Raw genomic sequence first — 23311 nt, 5'->3', positions numbered from 1 at the left:
TTTTTTGTTGTGTTTGTAATTGTCAGGAGAAGGTTCTTATAAAAGAAAAAAAGAAAAAAATTGCGCGGAAAATTAGAAAATTCAAGAATACTTAACCACCATACAATTCGAACTTTTTGGTGTAACCTTATGGCGTTTGACATAACACAACATTGACAGAATGCGTGCTGCAAATATCGTCAGAGGATGTAAGAAAAATGAATATCGTTCAAAATAAATGCTTCGATCGGAGTTATTATATAGATAATATAATGATATGCGAGCCAGAAAAACAAACAAAGAATGTTGTATAACATAAAGCATTAGAATAATAAATACTTTGTTTCTGAAATATTTTTTACTTCATTATATCAATTTGAAATCAATATTCATAGTTAAGACAGGACAACGTCTGTCGGGTCCGCTAGTATTAAATATAATAATGTAAACTTAATGTAATCCTTATGCTGTACTCTAGGCTGTTTTTTTATAAGATACACTTTACGTGACATCTGTAAAGTCTTGACTAATATGAAAGCACGCAACTTAGTGGTGGTGTTATTCTGGACTGGTTCTACTAAAAGACTGAGTTAAGCTGACTGTTTTATACTTTCATCCCTGAAACTATAAACTTGAATGAGAAGTAGAACCATCAAACCGAAAAAAGCCAAAATGGCAGGTCAACTCAGGAAATATCTATTTTGTATTTTTTCTATTAAAATAATTCTGAGTGGATAAGTACACAATTTCTATAAAGAAACTAGCTGCCCCCGCGAACTTCGTTTCTCCTTAATGTGATTTTACTTAGCCTACCTTTTTAGTACATACCAACATGGAACATTTTGTTTAGCTACCCCAGAGACTGTTCGGTTTTTCTCTCTATATATAAACCTCAGAGTTTGAGTCAATAGTTTTTAATATACAAATTAAAAATAAGCGCTGATCGCAGAGAGAGAGGTGAAAATTAAGGGTTGTATGTATTTATGTATGTTGCATCATAAAAAATAAAAATAAAAATTTTGAGGTGGACACCCCTTATCACTAAGGAGTTTGAAGGATAATAGTAGCCGATTCTCAGACTTACTGAATATGCATAAAAAAAAATAAAAGAATCGGTCAAGCCTTTTCGGAGGAATATGGGAACGAACATTGTAACACGAGAATTTTATATTTTATATATTAGGTTACCGAATTTAAACCCCTCTTAAAATAAATGAAAACAAATGAAAGCAACGTTGTAAAACAATAACAGTACAATAGAAAATTCAAATACAAAACAAAGGTAAAAACAGCGACACCCCAGCAATCGTCTCAGTCTCGGACGAGTTGCTTTTCAAATATTAAAATTTAATCGGCCCAATGTCGCGAGTCAAATTAGCCTCTCTTGAGAGACAGTCATAGAGTAGACAGGTCACAGATAATGCAATGAAAGATGTGTTGTTGACTGTGGAATTGTAATTTTTGTGCAATTTTTAATGAATTTATTATTAAATATTAAATCATAAGAGACACTAATAAGTTTCTTAAGACTAAGTAAACAGTTTGGATCATCAGCTAAGTAACAATTTATATAACAAACTTATGTAGGTTTAGTATTTTCAAATCGTACAATATTTTTTTTAAATAAACCTATACAATTCCTTTTTCCTCGTTTGCTATGGAGGCTTGTTCCTGATACTTATGTAACTATTTTTCTATAAGTATATTTTTTTAATAACTTGATTTAAATATTGTCCAGTAGCTATAAGTTCCAAAAAGAATCTACAGAAGACAATAATTCTAACATCTCATCATGTGTATCATTAAAATAAGAAATCTATTTTTAAGTATATTATAGTCCCCGCCATATCTACAATACTCTTTGTACCAATCGCAGCAGTGATATTGTAATTGCGAAGATGAAGAAAAGATATTAATTCCGTTAGCAAGTTACTGAATGATTTACGCGTCGTTTGTTTACGGTGTGAAGTCCAATTTTGAGTTAATATCCCTTGCTTCCCTCCGCAGGGGAGACCTGCTATTTGTTATTAACAGCTATTTACGAGCTTAAAAAGCTTTACTGTGACATTATTTGCCGGAAGTTTGGTGTTTGTTTCAAAGAAACAATTCGTTTAGATGTTTACTTTTTAACCTACCTAAAATGTAGTACGGTTTTATTCAGAATTAAAACTAGTTATAACAGTAGTAAAAATCTGTATATGTTTTTTAATTATATGTTTTTACTATGGCAAGTAGGTGCCTGTCGCTGTAAACATTTTGGATCATCGGTTTCCTCACGATTTTGTCCTTCAACGTACGAGCAAGTGTATAATGCACACATAGAAAGTCCATAGAAAGCCGGGGATCGAACCTACTATTTCAACGTGCAGCATGCCTCATTAAGCCAACAAACTGTGCTCTGTATACTATTACATTGTATAGTAAAGTACATGTTATTCGTTTATAGTCGTTTGTTCTTCTCAACTAAATACTCGTACTTTATAAACATAAAATACACTTTTACAATTTAATATGTACAAGAATGTGGAAAGGGTTTAATTATAACTTTAAAATAAATAAATATTATAATTTATAGTGCCATCCAGAAAAGTAGTTTTGCGTAGGTATGCCTGTTAATGATTAGTTTCCACGTTTATTTATTAACACTTTGTTACCTTATACAAAAACATACTTATAAAAAAAACATTTATTACGATCTATCATATACATCGTTCGTTTCGATTGAAACCCTACTCATAAAAATAAATATAAAATTACGTTTTTAGACTTATACAGGAAGTTTTTAAATTTGTATTTAAGCTTACTTTTATTATTAATACTATTGATTTGATCTTCCAAATAATGATTCTTGTTGATAACGTGTAAATTCGCTATCACTTCCTCCTATACCTTACACCCGGTTGCAGATTTGACCCAGCCGTGTCGCCGGTCACCGTGCGATCGATACAGCCTCACTTGAGCTTGTCCCCCCTCCACCGCCGCCACCCCCACCCGCGGGGGGAATTACCCATTTTTACGTTTTACGTGGACCTTAAAGCCTTTATAGTGTTTGCGCATTGATTGGAGAGTGCTTTTATAGTTATTGTAGCTAGGTAGGTTCTGGGACCCGCCCTGGCTTTGTGGCACTATTTGAAGTGATTCTAGAAGGGATATTTGCGTCAAAAATTGACTTGAATAGTAAGTGTTTAAGTTGTAAACAATGCAGACCAATATAAGTTATTTAACATGAACATAATATAATTATGACGCTTTGAATGTATGTTATATTCTGTTTCACAATGTACGGATAAGTTCTACATAAGTTTCAAATTAGCTATTTATTACTTATTGGTAGGATAAACACTATTGTTGCGTTTCACGACTGTCAGATAGCGCTATTCGTCACATAAAGTCCATCATAAGTTATGAGTCCAATGAAGTGTCAAATAGCACAATTTATCTTCCAAATAATTTGTGTTGCATGGCTATTTGGTACTTTATCCATACATTGTGAAACAGACCCTTAAGGTATTAATTAGTTTCATATAAATATTACGAGATATTAAAACTTTGAAATTTATATTATGTAAGCCCGCTTCTAATTCTATTCTTTATAGATTATCACTTTAGCTAAAAAATGTATATAATATATAAAAATAATATAAATCAGTGGCGCTTCAAACTTTTAAGGTCTCTGATTTCTGTTTCTCTTTTATGATCATTTGTATCATAATAGGCAAAGAGAAGATCAGCCTCCTGTGCCTGACACACACCGTCGATTTTTTGGGTCTAAGGCAAAACCGGTTTCCTGACGATGTTTTCCTTCACCGTTCGAGCGAATGTTAAATGCGCGCATAGAAAGAAAGTCCAATGGTGCACAGCCGGGGATCGAACCTACGACCTCTGAAATGTGTATGATACACCTATCTAATAAAGAAATAAGAACGCTTAAAGACACCAATAGCAAGACACAAAGGAAAACGGAAACTTATTACGTAAACTATACCATTCTACGATTAACTAACAATAAAAAACAAGCAGGTGTGTCATTGGTGGAAAATGTCGCATTGGGCGTGGCTTAAGGCTTTGTCGCCAATGGGCGTGGTGTACGATGTCGCCGCTTTGTCACTGTGTCACTTTAAAAAGCCTTCGAAGGCTGTGTGGGGCGGCCGTAACCTCCCCTTTCATAACTGTAAGTTGTTTGAAAGAAAATTCACTATACTTTTATGTATGGCTATTTCAGTATCTTTTTTTACAGATCGGGGGAAAACGGGCAGGAGACTCACCTGATGTTAAGTAATACCGCCACCCATAGACACTCAATGCCAGAAGGCTCGTGAGTGCGTTGCCGCCCTTTTAAGAATTGATACGTTCTTTTCTTGAAGGACTATAACTGGAATTGGTTCAGAAATACTTTAGTGGGCAGCTGGTTCCACATAGTGGTGGTGCAGGCAAAATGTGGCTTATGAAACGCTCAGTTGTGGAACAACGGACGGAGAGCTGATACGGGTGGAATTTCGTTTTTTGCTTTATTATATTTCGTCTGACATGGTTAGAATTTAATTTCTTTACAATTGGATTACCTTTTATTTAATGATTGGTTTACACGTCATCCTATTATGGTATTAATTTCTACTTTAAAAACAAATACAACCTGCTTGTTATTTCAAAGTAAAATAATGAACACCAAATCTTGTATTTCTAAGTAAAGAAAACACTGAAAATGACTTTTCTTAATGGTACACAGACAGTTCACCGCACCCCTCCCAGGCTTGGGTGGAGGAGGGGGTTTTAAGCTTTCCGCTCTTTATATAGCCTTTGTTCTCGAAGGAAAAGAAAAAACCGCTTGCAATTTATCGATTCTTACGTGAAAAGCATTTAGGTCAGATCTTATTGTGAACAATTTCCCTGATTTTTCTAATCTCGGGAATGTTCGATTTTAAAGAGAAATTTAAAAAAACTTTTTGAAAAGTGCCGTTAGTAGTTCAACTTTCACTATATAGAACATAATACCATACCCTTATTTAGAATCGTAATGTTTGAATCAAGAAAATCAAAATTATTTTAGTACTATACATTATACACAGAATAAAAAATGGTATATAATTCTGGAAGGAGTTTTCAATGCCACTTGGTTAAATCAACAGACATACAGGGCAATTAAAATAATTAAATAAAAAGGAGGGCACTGGACGCTTTCGAGCGAACTCTTCCAGGCAACCACTGTGAACAAAAAAAGATTAGGTTTGCGCGAGAAATGCAAAACTACATGAAATAACTTAGACAAAACTAATGGTAGAAACAAATTAAAACAAAACAGCAAAGCGTTTTAAACATATGTAAACAGTGAAAGGGGCAATATTAAAAAAAGACGATGAAAAAGAAAAAGGACACATAACAAAGAAAAAAAGGATATCTGAAAAAGAAATGAATCACCATAATGTCAGATCAGTTAGTTTTGTTTCTATTATTCAAAAAAGCTCTCAAACGCTTTTGATTTTTTAATTGAATGTACGACGTAAGGGTAATAAACATAGTTAATAATTTCCAAGCCAAGCCCTTGATGTTTTGAAAGTGTCTCTCAAAAAATACAAGATCAACTGAGCATCTCAATTCAATGCCAATATTCACTTAACCCTTAAAAGTATGCGGGCGTTCCCATTCATTTATATCCGTCGGGTCTATTCAGCCACCTACACTTAAATTGTATATTTTTACATTATGTAAGCAACGAGTAAGTATTTCTTTTATAAAAGCACCTATTCACTGGCGATACATTTATTAAAGTGTATATGTTGCGGAGTAAATTTATCACTTGGGCGTATTTTATAATGTCTGCAATCTTATCTTCTTAAATAGCTATACAATATTCGTTTGTTTTTTTTAATTTGACATTGACATTTAAATTAAAGTAAAAAAAAAAATGTTTACTCATCATAAGTATGCATTGCAATGTGTAAGATTTGGGAAGCCGTTCAAGTGAAAATAACCTGTGTCAGGGTTTTTATCAATATAATGTGTGTGTGGTAGCAATTATGTAACTGCGATCCTACATGAATGAAACTCATGGCTTTAAAATGGAAAAGTAACTCAGGCAATGGAAACTTACACAAAAATTAAGTTTTAGTTCGTTAAACCCTGTGCAATTTGGATACTAGGTTATTTAAAAATAGCTGTAAATACCATCACGATATCATTATCATCATCATCAATGGCTTTACAGCCCCCTGTGGGGGTTGCGTCCAACCCCTATTGTTTGGAGGTCCTTGAAAATCCATCCAATCCATCCCACCAACGCAGCCTCGGTTCCTACAAGGGTTCTGTTGCCATCTGGTTGTGTGCTGGAACTTGGGGGTTTGTCATCCGCCATTCGGTGCACATGTTGAATTTTATAAATCGACGATGTTGGCGTCGCCAAGGATGTTATAAAGTCGATCGCGTCGTTGCAAACAGGAACAACAGGATATCACGACAATGTAAAAGAGTGCTTATATCGTAATGTTTTATACTTAAACTGCGTCCTAAAATTTCACAATCGCCTATTAAAATCGAAAGTGCAGTACCTATGTTTTATCGCTTGATGCTTTAATAGCCTACAACTTCCTACATGTCATTAAACGAACCCAGCTATTACGCAAATTGCAATATTAATCACTTTAGCTACAACATATACATGTCGAGACGTTATTCAGTGAGTGGGTCGTAGACGTATCTCAATTACACTGAGTTGATGCGCCTCCAAAGGGCCTTTCAGTGAAATTTCAAACAAAATTTGTATACCCGGAATAAAAATTAAGACATGCTTCCATTTTGTTACGTCTTTCATGTCGAATCTGCACTGAATGCAAATTCTAGGTAACTGAATATTATTTTAAAATGAATACGCAATTTAAATTAGACTTTCTCGGCCTTTTTATAAGAGCAGAAATAGGACACAGTACCTAACGATAATTTAATTCATGGTTCAAATAGTTTGATTCTTTTTATAGTTTTTATTTGTGTAGCATTTTATTACTTTATATTGTTGTTTGTATTAAGAATGTTTTGTACTTGATTTCGCTCCTCGTGTACGTTGTAGGTACGGCACCGCTTTTTATATTTTTGTATGCATGTACTTCAATTTGTATCATGTGTATGACCTAATTCTGTGGTCCTAATAAGAAAAAAATGAAATGTGGATTAAAATCTGATACCATGACGGATTTGAACGGCTCATTGGTCTAGTGGTTAGTACCCCTGACTGTGAATCCATGGGTCCCGGGTTCGATACCCGGCTGAGACAAACATCGATATGATGAGCATTTGGTGTTGTGCTTAGGTCTTAGGTGTTTAAATATGTATTTATATGTCTATCTATTTATAATATGTATGTATATCCGTTGCCTAGTACCCATAACACAAGCTTCACCAGCTTAGCATTGGACTAAGTCAGTTGGTGTGAATTGTCCAATTAAAAAAATGAATTAGATTTTAAAAAGAGTGGTAACATAAATAAAAATAAAAAAGTTTTATGTTTCTACGTTTGTCGTTTTAAGTGTCAGACATGTACAAAATGACGTTTGTCTATGATTTTATAGTGAACTTTGTTTGCGCAACACATAATTAATGTATTAATGTAAATGGTATGCACTAAGCAGTAAAAAAACGCGAGTATTCATTATTTCATGAGCCATCTTGCGTTGTATCCTTAACATTATCCACCAGATAAAAATGGCGCAAAGGCGACGCCATAATAAATTTGCCATCGACTATAAATACTGCGCGCCATCTTGAAGAAGAAAAGAATAGATACTTTACTGCTTGGTGGTACATACTTAACGAACAAATTATAAACTATCTAAATATATAAAAATGAAACCCGTTCTCCGTTGTCACGACATAACATGAAAACGGCTTGACCGATTTGGCCAATTATTTTTTTATAATATTCTTTGAAGTACGAGGATGGTTCTTAAGGAGAGAAAAAAATGAAAAAATTCAGTGAAAATGTCTAAAAACAACAGTTTTCTATATTCCCATACATAATATTCGTAATAATACTTAAAAGTCAATTTGAACTTTAATACCATATTATAAAGTTCAAGTGTTAGTGGAGGGGTTCCGGGAAGGTAAATTTTTATTCTTTGACACAATGTATTTGTTGTCTTATCAACTTCCTTTTTTTTATCTTAGCTAGACCGGTGTCTAGTATATAGAATAGCAGAATAAGTATTTAAAAAAAAAGGTACGCGCGTAAGAAGTTAGGTATACCTACTTCTTTGGCTTTCTTTATTTTTTTTAAATATAATTAATTAATAATTAATATTTAACGTAAACAATTTAAAAATATTTAATATTTAGTATATTATTCAATTATTAATTAATATTAATAACAATTATTATTATTATTTTATTATATTATTAAAAAAAACATTGCTAAATTTCTTTGAAAAAATAATTAAAACTCCTTTATTTGTTTAAAAGGTAAATGACAAATGTCATTAATCATTATGGTCATTCAAAATTTGCGATCTACGAACTTCACGCATATTCTATTTCTTTTTACTTGTAGATTGTCTTATTCCCATCTCGCTCGTGCACGCTATAATCACACTGACAACTTTGTGTCACGGTGCGCGCGCAATCGTAAAATTTCACTCTCATCAATTTTTCATAACGCGCCTAAAGAAGTATAACTTCAAAAATAAAGAATCGATTGTTAGGCGGCACGATGTTCGCCAGGCCAGCTAGTATTTTATGAACGTATTCACAAATTATCCACGCTTATAACTTGATAAGCCATGGCATATAATGAGCATATACTCAACTCAACGAAGGCATGTAACCATAGCTTTTATTGTACTGTGATTATCTTAAGCGTGACAAATCTCACAAACACATTTCCTTATACGCTTTCACTTGTTAGATAATGCATTTTATCTAAGCGGATAAGTGACGTTTAGTGTAGCTAGTTTAATTCTATTTTAATCTTTTTATACCGTTTTAATCTCTACTTACTGAGTTTCTGGTTTCAAAACAACTATTTTTGGTCTTTATATTAGTGATATAAATTGTCACTTCTACACTAACATTAATGCAAGAACATGCACCTGTCTAAGACGGTATATCAAGAACTGCATTTATTATTTCCATACCATGCTTTAATATATTTTTGTTTGCGGTTGAGAACTGCTAGCCATTGCATTGCATATGGATCTTTTATACATTACAATATTCATTAATTGGGTAGTATTTCGTGGAAGGTAACACATATTAAATGATTCTAATTTTACATTTACTGCCAGTTCTCAGATCAAGGGCTAGAATGGAAGAGTTGAACTGGCAATAAACTTTCCGCTACTCTTTTTAATCGCCAAGTTTTTTTACACAACGTTTGTAAGGAGCTGCAACCATTACACCATGACATCTTTAGTAATTAATAATAATAAAATAAATACAAATCAAAGATTTGTCCTCTATCAGCAAGAGGCATGGTGAAATAGGAGCACGCACTTACATTCTCGTGGGAATAACACGCAAACACATAGTCGATATAACTAACATCACCGCATACACGAATTCAAGTCCGACCAGTCACCACAAGTAGCACCCGTTCACGAGTATGACGCATGGCCAGATATCGGACCCCTACCATATAATTAGTATTTTATATGTATATTTAACTATATAGACATTTATTATTTAATTTATTTACTAAGAGAGCATGTTCTCATTTATAATCCTGTGACTATTACGACTAAACAGCAATCAACATATTTACAATGATTCGTGTTCTTGGTTGCAATTAATTAAATTTAATGACATATAATCAAACATTATTCATAATATAATTTTCAGGTTCAACGTTAATCGGGGTATATTTGCATTTCCCAATTTATCTTCTATAAACGGGCCATTACACTTTAATAAGTTTATAACGAATTCAGATCAATAGAGCAACATTGTTCGCTAATTGGCTAAGAAAAATTAATTCCGCAAAAGGGTAAGTCTAACGATCCCCAACGGGCCGTTATTAAGAGGAAGACGAAAGAGCTGTTACCTACACTCAAATAATTGAACATTGTACACAAAAATATGTAAATTAGCTTTAGCCCCGTGAAAATTAACTTTTTCATCATGAATTATATCCTCGATGGTGTCTTGGTATGTCTTCTGGGAGTTTTTTGAGATTTTACTGAAGGGTTAGAAAGGGTTGAATGTTTTTATTCAAATTTGTTTATCTTGAGTCGTTCAAGATGTTTTATAATGAGTGGGAGTTTTTAAAATCTACGGCTTTATTTAGAGTAATTTTGTGATATCTGTTTTGTTGTTTGCAGTTCGCTCGTGAAATGGAATATGAAAATTGCTTAAAACTACAACTGGAGCGTTGAGGGACAATTATTTAATAAAATAATATTTATTGTTGTATGTTAGTAGTTAAACGGATCTTGTTAAGTTAAGTTGAAAAGGTGGGAGCTTGTAGTTTATTATTTATCAGAATGCCAAATCATAAAATGACTGCTTCATGACTGATTTCTGAGCGACGGCCGCTGCGAAATCCGCTGTGTGAGTTCGAAAAGTGAGTTACAGAATCGCAAGGCTGTACTCAAAGGTACTGTAACACCTTATATGAATGAAAATGAATCACAAAATATGTAGCTAAGCGCTAACTGGAAGACGGCTGGACGAAGCCAGATTTTTTTTGTCCATGAGATAGGTTTGTATAGAGAGAAAAATTGGAAAAATATAAAAAAAATGATTTTTTCCTGTTCTAAGATTTCTTAGGTACCTATTCCAGATAAAACGGAGTATCTATGAAGGTAGGTAGGCGTAGTAAAACAATTATGTTAAGACGAATTCTTAAAAGGCCGGCAACGCAATCGCGTGCCTCATTGAGAGTGTCGATGGGCATATCACTTAACATTAGGTGAGCTTCCTGCCCTTTTGCATCCAATACATAAAAAAACTAAACCAATTTCGCAGCAAGTAGATAATTTAATTTATCAATTCCTTATAGCTAAATATGATTTTGTATTGCAATTTGCATCGCAATTCATGAATCTGTGAGATTACCTCTTTAGATTTTAGTTTATATTATTCATTTTTTTTTGTAATATAAGATTAAGATTGGTGATTCTATAATTTTTATTATTTATAAGATTTGGTTATGCTCTTTTTGCTTTACCAATCATATTTCTTTTTTTAATTTTTCCCTTACTAGGGTTGCCTGGAAGAGATCGCTTGTTAGACATAAGGCCGCCCGTAGCGTCGTTATTTGTTTTTCTATACATTAACGAAGTGTAAAAATATTAAATGTGTAGATAACGACTTTTGCTTAATTAAAACATTATTTTATTATAGTGTAAAAATGAGCATAATATTCGGACTCAGTTGTTTTTGACTAGGAATACGTAATCGACTATGGGTCGGTTATTTAAAACCCGGTTTTGCCATTCTATGTAATTAACAATTGCAAGTTAATGATGTTATACAGCCGCAGTACAATTTTCTTCCGTTTAGTTTGAGAGTCGTATATTTAGCTGGTGACAGTAAACAATGTAGCTAACACGAAACAAAAATAGTTGCTAATAGGAAAAGTGTCGGTGGTCGTTAAGCACGCGCGCCCTTTGGGAAGCAGTCATATGTTTTATTCAGGCCCTCCGTGTGTGGCACTTTATTTTAGTTAGTCCTCATTATATTTGTTTTGTCTCAAAATCGAGTGTAGCTGTTTTAGCTGCGTTTATTTGGTCGTACTGTGATGTTATATAGTCTGAATTATTAGGAAATATAAATATAAAAATAAATCCCATAACGTATAAAATTTTATAAATTTTAGTCAAAAAGAAACTTGAAACCAAAGTTACTCTGGTCCATATTTACTAATTAAAGATTACTCACCAAATGGTATAATACTTAAGGCTGGGCAAAGTGATATTATTCATAAAAACAAAATTTTATTATCCATAAAATAAATATACTAATGATACTAGATAAATTGTAATGATAAAGTAATTTCGTTTAGTTTTAGTTAGTATAATAAATAAGAAATTTAATTATGCTGTAATATAAAAAAAAATATTTTTTCATAATAATTATTTCTTTACACTATATTATTTACATATAATGCATAAAAATATTATTCCTACCTTCATTTTTTTCTGTAAATTGGAAAGTGTAGTATCTACCTAGTTTCTAATGATATAATGTTCTGATTATTATCTATCTCTATATATTCATTCACGTAACTAAAATAAAATAGTATTAAACCAACTTTCGTGCGTATCATTTGTCTGATAATAACTGTAACGTCCTGATAATGGACTATAAAAAAATATTTCTATTCGAACAGAAGTTCCTAGTTGCTGTTGGAGTAAACTATAATTTAATAGTTTCTAAGCTTATTCTACTCACAGTATATTCTTAACAATCTGTCATATATACCAGTAGTTGCGTGAATAGAATTTAAAATGTTGATTTTGAATTATAAAATATTATTACTTTCAGCTGTTTTGTTCAATTATAATATTCAAATCGAAGCTAAGTGAATATGTTAAACAAAATTACTTTTAAATTCATTTCTTATAATTACTTTTAATTCATATTTCTTTGGTTACTTTTATTTTTAAGTTTATTGCATGTACGGCTATATTTAATTGTGATTATTTTAAGAACGACTACAATGTTATTTTAATCTAGAATATTATTCTCATGTAAGTGAAATTTTTTTGTCTTTTTGAGAAATAAAGTCTTTAAATCTAATTCAGGATCATCAATTTCTTTCTCTGATCGCTTGCTCGCTCACCTCCACGATAGTCCAGACCCTGTTGTGCCAGACTTCAACAGCATCTTAATCAGATATTTTACTGCATAGGTTTATAAAACCTTGGTAAGGCGATAAACTTTCAAAATGGAAAAAGATGTAACTTACGTCACTTTAAGTATTTCAGATGGTATTTAGCTTGATTAAGCGTATGATTTCTAACCCAGTAACTACGTTAAAACCCTGATGTATCTATTTACTTTTATGTGAAAATATTTTCATCTCAGGGTTAGAAAATTGATATACATGATCTTGGAAACAGACCTCAGATCAGAACAGAAACAGAACGGTTCTTCTTACCCGCTCTACGCCCTTGACTTGCGAACTGGTAGTAAATGTAAATTTACAATTTAACTTCTTTCTGACAATTCATAAGTGTACTTGTTTACCTACATGAATAAAGATATTTTGAGTTTGAGAAGCAGACATCAGATTTCTCATTGAATTATTTGCCTTTGTTTTTATTTAGACTTTTAGTTTTAGTCTTTTAATTTAACCATATGTCCCTGTCTGCCGAATTGTGTATACGCTGTATTGAATAGAGACAGACTATAGTTCAATATAACTTATCAACAACTCTTTATTCACAAAAAATTATTGGTTGTTTGTAAAGTAGGTTTACGATCGAGATGTTTACGTGATAACGTCTTATTGGTGATATAAGTTTTTGGGAAGTAAGGAATTAATGAAGATAACAATTTTTTCAAATTTTAAATTACATCTATCGTTTTATTCACACTTTTGATGATAAATTTCGGGTGTAAAATGACAAGTTTACTTATTCGACTATGATATACATTTTTCTTCATACATACATTCATACAAATCTCCATTCGTTTGTATGCCGCTAGAGTGAGAGAGACGGGAGATCGGTCCGTCTCTCTCTCGTTATACCTGCGATCGCGCTCGTGAGGTTTTGGTGTGACACAAGTTTCTGAACATTTCACCCGACTAAAACGATTTTAAAGACGTTATCACGTCAATAAAGTTGCAGCCAGTGGTCACATACTTAATTTAGTTTTTACATTAATCGAACCGGTTTAATCGATCCAAGTGTATAGGTATGAGGGTAGTTAAATTTTAATAGTGCAATTTGTAAATCCATCTCATAGTCATTAAACTGGACAAACAGTGTCCGAATCCAATCAACCTTTGACAGCGATCCGGTAAACAGAGATTAATTGCGATTTGATCCTTTCTAGATTATCTTTGAAGTTATGATTACTTTTTGCACTGTTTATTTTTGATGTTTGTCAAATTTAAGGTTTTTATTTTACTTTGAAATGTCACTGGCACGATACGTCAATGTAGATACAATATTTTTGGGAAAATACGTTTAAATAATTATCATAATCGTTTATTTCATTTATATAAAATTTTACTTAAACGACAGTTTCGAAGGTGGGAAGACGAAATAAAATCCGTAACTGGGAAAATTTGGACCAGGAAAGCTCAGAACAGAGCAGAGTGGAAAGAAATGGAGGAGGCCTTTGCCAAAGTTGGGCAAACAGATGGGTTGTCGGTGTCACCGACTCACAAGTGATAATAGTTTAAATTTAAAATTATGTAAAATTTTCTATCTGAATAAAGGCTTTTATTATTATTATTACTTATACTTATAAATTAAAATAGTACCAATATGAACAACTAATACAAGTCATGGCGGATACAGGCTAATGTAGCATTTGAATAAAAATGTGTGCGTGTACTAGTGTACACAGTACACACGTACGAAGTGAAACTTCTTTATGACCTTATTTTTCGAAAAATTATCTACTATATGCAACTTTACATAAATTGGTTAAATAAAGATAAATTAGACAAAGTTTTACAAAAGGCTTTTATTATCATAGACATGGATACAAATACAATAATTTCATTTTACCTTATTACTACTACTAAGATTATTACAGAATTTCATTCATTGTAATAGAATTATTACTATCATTGTTATCGTTATTATATATTTTTATTATTTATGGCTTCGAATCTCTTCGGACAGTAGTATGGATTCCCGGGCACTGCCTCACCCACTGCTTCGGTAAAAAAAGCTGTTTCGGAGGCAGCGCCCGCCTAAAAAAAAAAAAAAAAAAAAAAAAGTTTGTACTCTAACCCCACTAAACAGGACGTGCGGAGTCGAATGCACTCACTCCTGAACTGATAGCTCTAACCGTTCCAGAGATAGCTTTCCCAAAACCTTGCTAATTACTTACTAATCACCACCTTATCAGTTACTATTTCCTGCACGAAATCCCCACTCATTATCTAATTACTTAATGACTCAGTACGAATGCATCGTTATCTACTTTCCTACATTCACTAACCCGATCTATGGCTCTAAAAGAAAAATAGAATAATATAATATAATAAACTATATCTAACCTAACCTAACCTACGGGTCTAAGCAAACAACAATAAATATACCTACATTAACACCATTATCTATAATAAAATTAGATGTAAGGGTTACATATTTAAATAAAACATTTTTATTCCAGGTATTATTCTTTTATTTATATGTCCATTATATTTCTATACAAATTTACTAGCACCGTATCATTGTTCTCTGAGTCACACGTAAAATTTCTAAGGAAGTCTTCTAATCTCATCCCCCTGAACTTGTAATATATGTATACCAAACAGTACTCTCCGCACACCGCCGATAGGTAATCCTGAACCGTAAGGTTATTGTATCTCCACATGCAACAATTCCTCCTTAAAAATCCTTCTATTGCTTCAATAGGTTTACGTCCAAACGAATCAAAGTATTCCCCAACTCTTTCGACGTTTATATGAATAGCCACCCAATGAGACCCCGGCTGTGAATCAGGGTCAAGATTGCATATGATAAGTGCTGGCACCTGAGCATACATCGGCAATCGATTTGAAGGATATACGTTGCTCTGGAGGCTGGGATGTATTCTACGAAGACTCATTTGCACTTCTAGTGTGTTCATACTTTAATACGCGTTTACTCCCCTACTCTTTCACTCTTTTACTGACTACATTTATTACTATCAATTCATATTTATACCAATGTATTTAAACACACATAATATGATCTCAACATAAGTAATGAGTCTCTTTGTAAAAAAAGTAATGAAGGTAAATAAAAACCATGTCATATTCGATTACATTATATTTTATTATTCTTAATATCATAATAATTACATAAGTGATTGCTTAACTACTATAATCCACACATACATTTCTGTTCTTATCTATTTCTATAATATTTGAAAACTCTGCGTAAACTACACAGTTAATTGTTTCAGTCAATGCGCTCTCGAATCTTACTTCCATTCTTACACTACCATGGCGTACAAGATTCCAATGCACATTAGAGTTAGCCGACAAGTCAGGTGTTAAATCAAAAGCTAGTAAACAGTATCCATTTGAATATTGTTCCCTCGATATTCCATTACCTTCGTTAAGAAAATGTATACCGGTGCCTGAGTACAGGGTGTGGTATGCGCTAGTAAATACATCGTTTGGAAATGATGGTTGTAACGATTTTGAAGGTATCTGTTGACCATCTATATATAGGCTAAATGAGCAAATACCAAAATTTTCAAAGTTGAAAGGATTTTTAACATAACTACCGTTGAATGCTGTATTATTCACAAAACCTATAATACATCTCTTAGGAACCTGTCCTATAATATACTTCAAAAGTAATGAAGGTTAATAAAAACCTGATAAGGTTATTCGTTTATATTTTCATATTCGTAAATATATTTTATTGTTCTTAATATTATAATAATTATACGTATATGTGGTTGCTAAACTACTAGATACACACATTTCTGTTATTATCTATTTCAAAAATATTTAAAAAATGCAATGACTATTAAGATTGCAAAGGGTATTTAGAGTGCCCTTTGTATTTCTTATCCACATTTTACTGATAGGTATGGATACTTGTTCAAACATGCAGTCGAGTTGAATATCATAACTAGATAATGATATCCATTACCAGTCTATATAACCCGATACTTGTAGAAAGATTTAGTATTGTGCTCTAAGTTCGACAAAAGTGAAGTGGTTGAAAGTTTGAAATAATAAACAACAATGGAGGTAAGTTATTTAAATTTTATAAATTTGGTTTCAGTAAATTCTTTAATAATTCCTATTTATTTTTTGAAACGCATTTTGATTTGTTTATGTTATATTTCAGTCTTCATACAACCTGAAAGATGTGGATAAATGTTTCAGACCATATAATTATTATAATTTATCTGATGATGAAGAAGAGGTTTTAAACATAACAGAAAATAAAAATAAGAAGACCAATCGTTTAGATGACTTTTTTCTTCAAGAACCTGACCGGAAGAAGAAAAAAACTAAACTTTCTTCAAGTGTTGGCCGTGCAGGGAAGGAGGGAAGCATTTCATATATATCGACTGATAAAGATGATGGAATGGACGCTGACATACTTGTTAAAATGGAATTATATAGTTTAAAAAAGTTGAAAGAAATCCCAGTGGCACAACATTGGAAAAATGCAGATATTCGTGTTAAATATTATATGAAAAACGATTCCAACATTGATGTTCAGATAAAGGATATTGTATACAACATAACAAAGGGGATATCCGAGGAAGATAGTGTAAAACGTTACAGTTTTAAAAATTAGTTTCATTTAGTTTCTTCATGCTTCAGATTTTAATACCATATGTTTATATAATTAAGTAATGTTTCAGTTTTCCATTAGTATAAATACTATGTTGCATTGTACAAAGTCAATCATTGTGCTTTTTGTTGAAGACCTTTGCGCATTAAGGTTAAAAGTGTGAGACAAAAAACAGTTGTGAAACAAATACATATATACAATGTCTCAAGAATGTGTTAGTGTTTTTTTTGATGAAATGGATCATGAATTTGAAAGCTTATCCATTGATACAATTGAACTTTTCAACGTTTGTGATGAAATAGAAAGAAATGATTTAAATCACCCATTTTATGATCAAAGAATGATGGTGCTATGTGATGAATTCGATGGGAAACTGTGAGTATATTTAATAATCATATTTTCTATATATATTTAATTTTTTTTTTTATATTTCTCTATTCGCATTTCTAACAGTTAAATATAATAAAATTTTATTCGACAGGGTTGATCAAATGGGTCGTGGAACTAAAAGGAAAGCAGCTGTTGATATTAACTCTGCTGACATCAAAAGAATAAAATCTGGATCGAACATGGATCTTTCACGGTCTTCACAAGAGCAATCAACATCGAATGAAGGTAATAATTTTAACATGAAATTTTGCTGTATTTGTAATAGAAATGTTTCCAAAAAATATTTCGCTAATCATCTAAGGAGCAATGCACATAAAAATAATGTAAATAAAAAACAACATTCAATAAAACCCAATGTTAAGATAATTGAGACTGCGTTCGGTAATAGAATAATAACCTATAGAGTAACTTCAGAAAATCAAAATGATTTACAGTTTGAGACACCAGAGTTATTTCTTGCATCTGTCAAAGATACAATATTTACAATAATAAATAAATCTATAGAAGATCATACAATTTTAAAAATAAATTTCATTTTATATGGTGACTTTGTTCAGGAGACAAAAAACATTAACAACACTTTTGATTTCCAATCAATGAATTTTATTGTTTGTATTGGTGATGATTTAAATATATTTTATACAACTCTCACGAAATCTCTAATAAACTATATAAATTCATTCGAGAGAAAGGATAGTGGGTGGAGTCTGAAAAAAATTTTACATTTGGATATGAATTTAAATCAATTTAACCCTTTAAGAGGAAAATCCTTTATTGAGTTACCACATGATATAAAAATAAAAAAAGCTGTGATAAATGTTAAAAACACTGATGATGCCTGTTTTAAGTGGGCACTGTTATCTGCTTTATTTCCAATTCATAAAAATTCGGATAGAGTATCATCATACACCAAATACAGTCATAAATTAAAGTTCGGTAATATTAAATTTCCAGTCAAATTAAAGGATATACACAAAATTGAAAGTCTTAATAATATAAGCATTAATGTTTTTGGGTTAGAATATAATGAACAAAGAAAAAAGCATTGTATTGTTGGGCCATTGTATTTTACAAAGAATAAAATGCAGACTCATATAAATTTACTATATTTGACACAGGGTAAAATCGGTCATTATTGTTATATAAAAAATATGTCACGATTAATAAGTAGTCAAGTTTCGAAATCCAAGGAAGCTATATATCTATGTGACTTTTGTTTACAATATTTTTCAACATCTGAACGTTTAAATAACCATCAAAAAAATGATTGCAGACATATTTGTACACAAATACCAAGCGTAGATAAAAATAAAAAAAATTGGTGGGGCGATATTGTATCTGAAAATAAATTAAGTTTTGATAAATTTCAACGTAAATTGATGTTACCTTTTGTTATATATGCGGATTTTGAGGCTTTTTTAAGTCCCTTAGCATCATGTTCAAACGATCCTTCAAAATCACATACAATAAATGTACAAAAACATAATGTGTATAGTTTTGGATACTACATTAAATGCTCATACGATGATAAATTGTCTAAATATGTAACATATACTGGTGAAAACTGTGCTTTAAAATTTATGGAAACCCTGAAAGATAATTTGACAACAATTGTTAAAAAAATTGGTTTCCAAAAAGTTGCTAATAAAATATCACCAATTCAGCAAGATATAGTTAGCAAATCTATTCATTGTTATATTTGTAATAAAATTTTGTGTGGGAATTCAATGATTTACCACGATTGGTTTACTGGGGAATTTGTTGGGGTCATACATAAAGTTTGTTCAGAAAAATTTAGAGTACCTTACACTATACCAGTCTTCTTGCACAATTTAAGCCATTATGATGCACATTTTATCGTACATGCCTTAAACTTTGATGAAGGTCAGGTAGAAGTTCTCCCACAAAACAAAGAAAAATACATATCATTTTCAAAGGTTCTTAAAATCAATAACAGTAATGTAACTTTACGTTTTGTGGATTCCCTAAAATTTTTACCCAGTAGCTTAGATACTTTAGCAAAAAATTTAACAAAAAATAATTTTAATGAATTATCAAAATGCTTTCCCAATTCAGAAGACTTTAAACGGCTGACTAAAAAAGGTGTATTTCCATATGAATTTATTAAAGATTTTGATACATTAAACTACAATCAACTTCCAGATCTTCCACACTTTTACAGTAGTCTCACAGATTCCATTATTTCTAATGAAGATTACAACCATGCCAAAGATGTTTGGAATCATTTCAATTGTAAAAATATGTTGGATTATTCAAATCTTTATTTAAAAACTGATGTTTTATTGTTAGCAGATATTTTTGAAAATTTTAGGCGTGTTTGCATTAAAACGTACGATTTAGACCCGGCTCATTACTATACAGCACCTGGATTAAGTTGGGATGCTATGTTAAAACATACTAAAACAGAGATTGAATTACTTTCTGATATAGATATGATTGCTTTTATTAAATCAGGAATTCGTGGTGGTGTTTCGCAATGTAGCACTCGCTATGCAAAAGCAAATAATGTTTACATGTCTGACTATAATGCGAAAGATAAAGAGTCATTCTTAATGTATTTCGATGCCAATAATCTATATGGTTGGGCAATGTCACAATATCTACCTACAGGTGGTTTTGAGTGGGTTAGTGCTGATACAGATTTTAATGTTAGTTGTTCATCAGATATAGGTTTTATCTTAGAAGTAGATCTGGAGTATTCGGTGGATTTACATGATAAACATTCAGATTTACCTCTTTGTCCAGAAAATATACCAGTTGGGGACGCTAAGGAAATTAGATTGATTCCAAACTTAAAAAATAAATCCAAATATATTATTCACTATCGAAATTTAATTCAATGTTTGAAAATGGGTTTAAAATTATTAAAAGTTTATAGAATATTAAAATTTAAGCAGAGTCCATGGTTAAAGAACTATATAGACCTTAATACACAATTAAGAACTCGAGCTAATTCTGATTTTGAGAAAGATTTCTATAAACTCATGAACAACGCAGTTTTTGGTAAGACTATGGAAAATATTGAGAAACGAGTTAACGTTAAACTGTTAACCCACTGGGAAAATAGGGGCAAAGTATTGGGGGCTGGGGATCTAATTGCTCAACCACATTTTCACAGTGTTTCAATATTTTCTGATAGTCTTGTTGCAATTCAATTAAACAAAATGAAATTAATTTATAATAAACCTATTTATCTCGGATTTTGTATATTAGATATATCTAAAACGCTGATGTATGATTTCCACTATAATTACATGAAAGAGAAATTTACTTCAAATCTGAAACTACTGTATACTGATACTGACAGTCTCATTTATCAAATATTTACTAGTAACTTTTATAATGATATAAAGCCAGACATTTGTACACATTTCGATACATCAGATTATAATCCAAACAATGTTTTTAATTTTCCTCAAGTAAATAAGAAAAAATTAGGTTATTTCAAAGATGAAAATTGTGGTAAAATCTTTACAGAATTTGTGGGTTTGCGATCAAAAATGTATGCATTACAGGTAGATGATAAAATTATTACTAAGGCGAAGGGTGTTAACAAATGTGTCACTAAAAAATTAACGTTGGATAATTATAAGTCATGTTTGTTTAATAAAAACGTACAGCATTGTAAAATGTATCGGTTTAGATCATTAAAACATACAATTTTTACACAGGAAATAAATAAGGTGTGTTTATCTTTTAATGACACAAAGCGGTACATTTTACCAAACAAAATCGATACGTTACCTATAGGTCATTACCAAATCAATAGTATGTAATTAAGTATTGTAAATATAACAAATTGTAAATTTTTATGTAAAATAAATTTGTTTTGTACATGTATAATGTATAAACGTGTACTGTACATTAATATTGTGATATAACACTTACATTTTTTGTATATTTCATATAAATAAATTGTTTTTAAAATATCAACTTAGTTTTATTCCTTTCCCTGAAGAAGACAGAAGTCAAAAAATAATGATTCATTTTATTCATCCCTTTGCTGCCATCGTAGCAGGACCTAGTGGATGTGGAAAATCTAACTTTGTTGCAAATTTCATTAAGCATAAAAGTAGTATATGTAATGAGATTTTTTTAGAAATAACATGGTGTTATGATGAAATGCAGCCGCTATATAATATACCTGGAGTAAATTACCACCAAGGACTACCGGAATTGCATATGTTTGATGGTAAAAATCCACATTTGATTATAATAGATGACTTAATGAGGGAATCTGATGGTCGAGTTGTTGATATATTTACAAAAGGTAGTCACCATAGAAATTTGAGTGTTTTTTACATAACCCAAAACTTATTTCATCAAGGAAGAGGACAGCGCGACATTTCACTTAATTCAAGTTATATTATTTATTTTAAAAATCCCCGTGACAAAACTCAAATACGATTTCTAGCTAGACAAGTTTCACCGGAAGACACGAAGTTTATTGAAGATTCATATACCGATGCTACTAAAGAAGCTCATGGTTATTTAATGATTGATTTGAAACAAAACACTGATGATGCTCGCCGCATAAAATCTAAAATATTTGAATCTAGTAATTTTTGTACAATATATGTTCCTATGAAAAGGTATAAGTATCTTTGTAATCAGCCACTCTAAGTCAGTAATGAACCATGTATCAACGAATAACAACGCATAAGGAATTGTTATCAGCTTTACATAAATTAAAACCCAAACATCGTAGGATATTACTGAAGTCTTGTAATAATCAAGAAATTAACTGTATATGTGAATGTATTCACAAAGTTTTACAAGGAAAAGTACCTTTAAAAGAGAATACAAAAACAAAATTAAAAAAAATTAAAAATCTCTTACGTAATCTGATCAGTAAAGGAAAAAGTTTTGAATACAGGAAAAATATATTAATACAAAAAGGAGGGTCCTTTCTTCCCATAATTTTGGGTACAATTCTAAGTACCCTTGTAAGTTGTTTTAATAAATCACAATGAACACAAAAAAAATGCTTCTTGTTGAGCAAGACTTTATTGATAAACTTAAACATCAGAATGAAAATAAAGCAACACCGCAAAGTAGATTGGATTTAGAAATGGAAAAAATTATATCAAGTAAATTGGATGATCGCGAAAAATGGGCGCTTTATCTACAAATTTTACAAAGATACTTACATTACTCCATGGAAGAACGTCAACCTCAAGAAATAACAATAACTGAAAAGGTAATAAATGATAATACTAATGAAAACCGGAACATCAATAATATAACTACTAGTGAAAATGAAAAAATGCTAAATGTTAAACAACTCCCAACGGGTGAAGACATCGCATATGGGTTACAACCAAAAGAAATATTAAAATTAATTCCTAAAACTTATATGAGGAGGGGTGAATTATTGATGGATACAATAGTAAATAAAACAGATCAATTGCAATGGAATAAAAATGGAACAGTTTTCATTAGTGGACAAGAAATACCAGGGAGTAATATTATAGATTTAGTGAATGACATCTTACGACCCTCGAAGAGAT

The 23311-nt window shown here is 31.4% G+C and overlaps 1 protein-coding gene across 1 annotated transcript; it reads left to right on the top strand.

Annotated features, from left to right (window-relative positions):
- Positions 1–16715: 16715 nt before the first annotated feature.
- LOC125050398 lies at positions 16716–21730 on the top strand. Its single transcript, XM_047650239.1, has 3 exons — positions 16716–16834; positions 16935–17765; positions 17872–21730. Exons 2-3 carry the CDS (start codon positions 17590–17592, stop codon positions 21575–21577), a joined length of 3882 nt encoding a protein of 1293 aa, XP_047506195.1. The 5' UTR covers positions 16716–16834; positions 16935–17589; the 3' UTR covers positions 21578–21730.
- The last annotated feature ends 1581 nt before the right edge of the window (positions 21731–23311 follow it).

Source organism: Pieris napi, chromosome 6 (assembly GCF_905475465.1).
Source record: "Pieris napi chromosome 6, ilPieNapi1.2, whole genome shotgun sequence".
Classification (NCBI taxonomy): domain Eukaryota; kingdom Metazoa; phylum Arthropoda; class Insecta; order Lepidoptera; family Pieridae; genus Pieris; species Pieris napi.
This window is presented reverse-complemented; position numbering and strand designations above follow the sequence as displayed.